At 35.5% G+C, this 6,000-nt stretch overlaps 1 protein-coding gene across 1 annotated transcript; it reads left to right on the top strand.

Annotated features, from left to right (window-relative positions):
• Window positions 1-3,383: 3,383 nt before the first annotated feature.
• On the top strand, window positions 3,384-5,135 carry slbo (CCAAT enhancer binding protein alpha slow border cells). The gene is made up of 2 exons (XM_081979756.1): window positions 3,384-4,792; window positions 4,856-5,135. The coding sequence occupies exons 1-2, from the start codon at window positions 3,810-3,812 to the stop codon at window positions 4,908-4,910; spliced, it is 1,038 nt and encodes a 345-aa protein (XP_081835882.1). The 5' UTR covers window positions 3,384-3,809; the 3' UTR covers window positions 4,911-5,135.
• The last annotated feature ends 865 nt before the right edge of the window (window positions 5,136-6,000 follow it).

Genomic DNA, 6,000 nt, shown 5'->3' on the forward strand with positions numbered 1-6,000 from the left:
TTTTGACAAATTTCGAATTTTCAACTGTTTTTTACCATGTTGTATACAGAGTGTCTCAGTACTCTGTGTACCTAAGGTCGAAATTGGCAGGCAATTTATAGTACTGTAATGAAATTTGTCATTATAATTAAGGTTGATGCTAGACGATTTTGGTCTTTATTGGTAGCAGCAATGTAGTAAGATCAGACATTAGAGAATTCTACTTATACCCGAATTTTATTACATCTTCTAAAAAATAATATTGAAATTCACTGTATAAAATTTTGATGTTATAATAATTAATACAGTGTGATAATATTTGGAAATGATTGGATGAATCCCTAGTGAACAAAATCCCAAATTGAATGGCCCTCGATAACAAATTCTGATCGATCGATATCAAATCGATTTCGATCAGAATTCGTTGCGGCAATGTTAAAGTATCCACCAACATGATTTAACATTCAAATATACCTAATGCAAGGAGAGGTCGTTAAACTCCGAATTTTGCTTGTAAGTACTGACACAGCTAGTACACGTGGTACTTATTTTTCGTTTGCTTAGTTTAGCATTACATGAACCTAGGAGAACGCATTGTTTATGCACACTTTGATAATTAAAACAATGGCCGCTGAACCGTAGAGAAATCGGTCTCATGTGCATTTTTACTTCTGATTTTTGTTGTAGCAAATGTGCGTCAAATTTATCAGAAACAATTGACTACCAGACTAGCGATAACATTGTTAACACGTCAATAAACCAACCTGGAATGTCTGGTGACATCTTTCCACCAGTGTAAACGTAGTCAAAAAAATATAACCCAATAACGCGTGTTCCATCAGGTTTTTCTGAGCGTAAACACCCTTGAATTTTCTAAAGTTGTCAGATATCTGAAAGTTATCAGCCACTATCAATGCAAATAAATTATTTACCTCTTTTAAAATTTGGCTATCTCCTTATCGTAGTCCAAAGTTGGTGGAAAATATTTAATTAAACGAAACGATAATACAAATGAGAGTTTTCCTTGGAATAATATGAAACATTGTGTAGTTCTTAAAATATTGAGTAAAGCAAATAAACAAATTGGCGCCATGATAAGGTGTAGAAAACAGGTAAAACTATTATATGAAAGTAGTGAGTGCAAAGTTAAATGTACAGGGTGTCTTAGAATTAACCGTACATACTTTCCCTATCATTAAGCACTATTAATATTAAGCATTTTTACAATTAATTTAAATTTTCATGACTTTCAATGTGGTTTAAAAAAATTTGAATATTGACAGGCAAAAGATACAGATCAATCCAATTATTAAGTTGGTTGTCACAAATTTGATGTCAATGCCAGGTTTTTAAGTAAATTTTGATATTTTTAACGTCATTATTTAGTTTGCAAATCAGTTGTCAAGTTTCAAGCACTAAAATTTAATTAACAATTTTTGAAAATGGACTTGACAGGCAAAGTTTTCATGAATTTATGTCAATTTTCAATTTTTAGGTATATTTTTATGAATTATATGTTCATATCAATCAGCACAATCATTTTTCTACTCTTCTCTTGTATAGTTTGCTCAATTAGGTAGCTCATTCATCATCTCATTCTCTTCCTAGTAATTAACCAACAATCATTTTTCTACTCTTCAATTCTTTCTCTGAATTTATTGATCCAAAGCTTCGATTTTGACAGTTCTGAGGTAGATTTTTGTTTGGCACATTCGGTAATGTCACCTTTAAACTGTCAAATGTCTGAATTTGTGGAATGTAACGCATATTTAACTAGAAAATTCATTTGATTTGTTTGAGATGACATGATTGATTCAAAGCTTAGATTTTGACAGTTCTGAAATTGTTTTCTGTTTGACACATGACTTAATGTCATCTCTAAACTGTCAATTGTCGGATGTAACGCATATTTAACTAGAAAAATCATTTTTTCTCTTTGAGACGTTCTTTAAACTGAATTGATTGGTCCAAAGCTTAGATTTTGACAGTTTAGAGGTAGATTTTTGTTTGACATATTAGGTAATGCATACTGTACTGAACTAAACTGTCAAACGAATCAAGATTTGCACGAAATTTAAATAAAGAGTCTCCCTAAATCACGTGACAACTGTCATTAACGTCAAAGTTGTCAAACCGTACTCAAAAGTTGCAAAAGACAATATTTAGTAAAGTTTTCTTGCAGTATTCGAAACAAGACGTGTTTCTGAGATTAGGACGGTTGTTACGTGACCGTCTAGGTAAATGGTGTTTTAAAATCACGTGACAATTGTCATTAACGTCAAATCTGTCAAAATTTGCTCAGAATTTGCAAGAATTAACACAGTTTTCTTACAGGTTTCGAAACCAGACGTGTTCCCGATATTATGACAGTTGTCACGTGACCGTCTAGGTGTTTTAAAATCACGTGACAACTGCCACTAACCTCAAAGCTGTCTAAATTTGCCTAGAATTTGTAAGAATTACGGTTTAACACAGTTTTCATACAGTTTTCGAAACAAGACGTGTTCCCGAAATTATGACAGTTGTTTTGACAGTTGGCACGTGACCGTCTAGCTAAAGACTGTCCTAAAATCACGTGACAACTGTCATTAACATCAAAGTTGTCAAACCGTACTCAAAAGTTGCAAAAATTAGTGTTTAGTAAAGTTTTCTTCCCGTAATCGAAACAAGACGTGTTTCTGAGATTAAGACAGTTGTTACGTGACCTTCTAGGTAAATGATGTTTTAAAATCACGTGACAACTGTGACTAAAGTCAAAGATGTCACAATTTGCTCAGAATTTGCAAGAATTAACACAGTTTTTTTACAGGTTTCGAAACCAGACGTGTTCCCGATATTATGATAGTTGTCACGTGACCGTCTAGCTAAATGATGTTTTAAAATCACGTGACAATTAATTTTGACAGTTCTGAAATTGTTTTCTATCTGACACATGACGTAATGTCACCACTAAACTGTCGAATGTGTCAATTGTCTAAATTTCTAAGACGTAACGCATATATAACTAGAAAACTTATGTCCTCTCTTTAAGACGTTATACAAGCTGGATTGATTGATCCAAAGCTTGGATTTTGACAGTTCAGAGGTGGGTTTTTGTTTGACATATATTAGGTAATGCCACCTAAACTGTCAACTGTCTAAATATTCTGTACAGTGATCCAACCGAAAAAAATTGTAAACTTTTTTTATCCTATAAAAATAAAAAAAATATTGAGAATTTTTTATTGTTTCTAAATTTAATCGAATTTGCTACGAATCAAGTTTTGATTCGTTTTCTGGCACAGTCTAGTCGGAACCCAATTTGAATTATTCTTATCTTGTGGAGTGTCGAGATCAGATTATTATCTGATACTGATGAGAAAAGCGTCAGGCTTCTGTGTCGTCGGCATAAAGCGGGCAAAACTACGGTACCCAAAAAAACATTACGTCAAAAATATCGCATTATAAGGCATGAAATGTTGGTCGGGCGTTTCACTTTCAAAAAGCGCGTTGATACGAACGCACCGTCACCTTTTGCAGCGGTTTCGAAAAGGCGCATGATCGACTTGGCGGGCAGGAATCGCGCCGCGATAATCCAAAACAAAAACGCTCTCGCAGTATTTAAGATTACTTGGGCGAGCGCACGGTAGTGTGGTACCCGAGTACCCTTTACTTAACGTTTAACTAATTTTTTTAAAACTGAAAAAAAAAAAAACAAAAAACGGGAACGCGTTTCGGTAAAACACACTAAAAATGTTCGGGCAGTGTTGATGAGGTCCGGATTTAGGGAAAGTGTACATTTTTGGACAAAGTGAAAGTGGACCTAAGTGAAAGTTTTTTTTTTTAGTAACATGGATTCGCCTCAGATGTACGACAATCAACAACACGGCCAAAATAACAATAATGCGTTGAGCAACGAGGCCAAAAAGTCCTCAGTGATAATGAACAACAACAATCTCACCACCCTAAACAACAACACAGGGAATAAGCAAACTGCAGCATTGTTGAAACAACACCAGCAAACTCTATACCAACAACACGGTGATATAACTGACTTAAACACCCCGGAAATCTCCATCGACCTACAAAACTTAATAGATGACACTCATTTTAGTGATGGTTTGTTCACTGACATTCTACAATCTCAACAGGGCAAACACCTGCAGAACCTACATAATCGACAGGTTATGGGGGTGCAGAATAACAATTACCCTAGAACCACCTTGGCGTATATGCCTCAGCCGGTGCACAGTGGTGCCACTTATGCAGTAACCCAAAATTCCAACACGAGCGATTCAAACAGCTCGGTAGGAAGTGACGTGCCCAGCATCAAAGAGGAACCCGTTGATCCCCAGGAGGAGTTTCGCAGACAAAGTTCCTGCAATTTACTCCCCAACAATTACATGCAAGGGGGTTACCCTCCAAATCCAGGAGCCACCTTTACCACCTTGAACCCCAGCCCCGTCATGCATCACCAAATCAACATGACGGCAATGAAGAACAAAGCCTCGTTGCTCAATCAGCACGTGTCGAGGAAATCGGTAAAACCCTGTGATAAGAATAGTGACGAGTACCGAAGAAGACGGGAGAGGAATAATATTGCGGTGAGGAAAAGCAGAGAAAAGGCGAAAGTGAGGACTCGTGAAACGGAGGAAAAAGTGAAAATTTTAATAAAGGAAAACGAAAGGTTGCAGAAGAGGATAGAGCTGCTGACGGAGGAGTTGAACGTGTTGAGAAGTTTATTCTCCAATGTTGGGGTACTCCCTGAACACGTGCACCGGGAGATCAACAAACACTTGGATACCTTCCAGTTGCAACAGCAACAACAGCACATGTAAGTCAAAACATTTTCAAGCAAAATTAACACAAAAATCTGATTGGGATTTTGGTTGTGCAGGTCTGACGAAAACCGACAACGGATGATGGATATAGTGCACGATTACGGGCCATAGCAGGAAAGTTACCTTAGCTAATAAGTTTCTAGACGAGTGATTCAGTGTGCTTGTGGTATGTTTGATGCGCGCAAAAAGCTTTAAAACGGCGTTTTTCGAAATAACGATTACGAAACGGCCGTTGTTTGGGACTTTCAATTTTCCACTGATTACCGATAAAACAAGTAATTCACCATGTTTATCTCTTATCTTTTCCATTTAGAACAAATCTACCTAATCAGTAAGTTAACGAAAAAAAAACGTCTGGCTGTGATTGTTTCCCCTAAAAAAACCTGGTTTGGTGAATCACTCTGTACATATTGTCACTTTACACTACTGGTAGTTGTGAGTTTTTCCCTTAAAGAAAAAAAAGTTAGGTCACTCTGTATATTATTAAATTTCAAAAATTAGTTTCTTTGAGGGATTGCAATTTTTAGAGCACAAACAGTTCTTGTACAGGGTTGGGGCGTAGATTTAGACAACTTAAAAAATTTCTTATCATAAAGCTACTTCTAAATCAGCAGAAAAAAGTTTTCAAACACACCCTGTATATTTTCTGATTATTCAATAAACAAATATACAGGGTGATAACAAAGTAGGAGTTATCCATCCTCATGGTTTTGTTTTGTTTTTTTTTTAAAGTACTACTTTTTTCCAAGTAGTACTTTGACACTTTGTATTTCTGTTTATGTTGACTTTAAAATCACCCTGTAAAGGAAATAGTGTCCTTATTATTACTGCATTTCATTATTTACTTTTAATGGCAAATAATTTGTCACGTTAATAAAAATTATACAGTGTGTACCAAAACAATAAACTGTCTTAAAACTCGGCTTAAAACACTGTATGTTAACTGGTGAATGACTCACTCTGTACAACTTGTGGTTTTATTCGTGTTTTTTCCTGAAAAACTTAATCGTAAACGTTGCTGATTCTCCCGTTACTCCTAAGGGCTATTTAGAACCCAAATAACTGTACAAACAGTACCAACCTAACCTAACTAAATGAGATATTTACAAATGTATTTATACTGCACATATTTGTGGGAAAAATACATTTTTTAGCATTTAATACAAACCCAAACTAGTCTACACTGTATATACTGTGTATA

This window comes from Ips typographus, linkage group LG5, assembly GCF_016097725.1.
Source record: "Ips typographus isolate SLU linkage group LG5, UJ_Ityp_2.0, whole genome shotgun sequence".
Taxonomy (NCBI): Eukaryota; Metazoa; Arthropoda; class Insecta; order Coleoptera; family Curculionidae; genus Ips; species Ips typographus.

Coding starts and splice junctions, on each gene's coding strand:
- slbo (XM_081979756.1), top strand. CDS start 3,810: ATGGATTCGCCTCAGATGTACGACAATCAACAACACGGCCAAAATAAC. Junction 4,793..4,855: donor CAACAGCAACAACAGCACAT/GTAAGTCAAAAC, acceptor TTGGTTGTGCAG/GTCTGACGAAAACCGACAAC.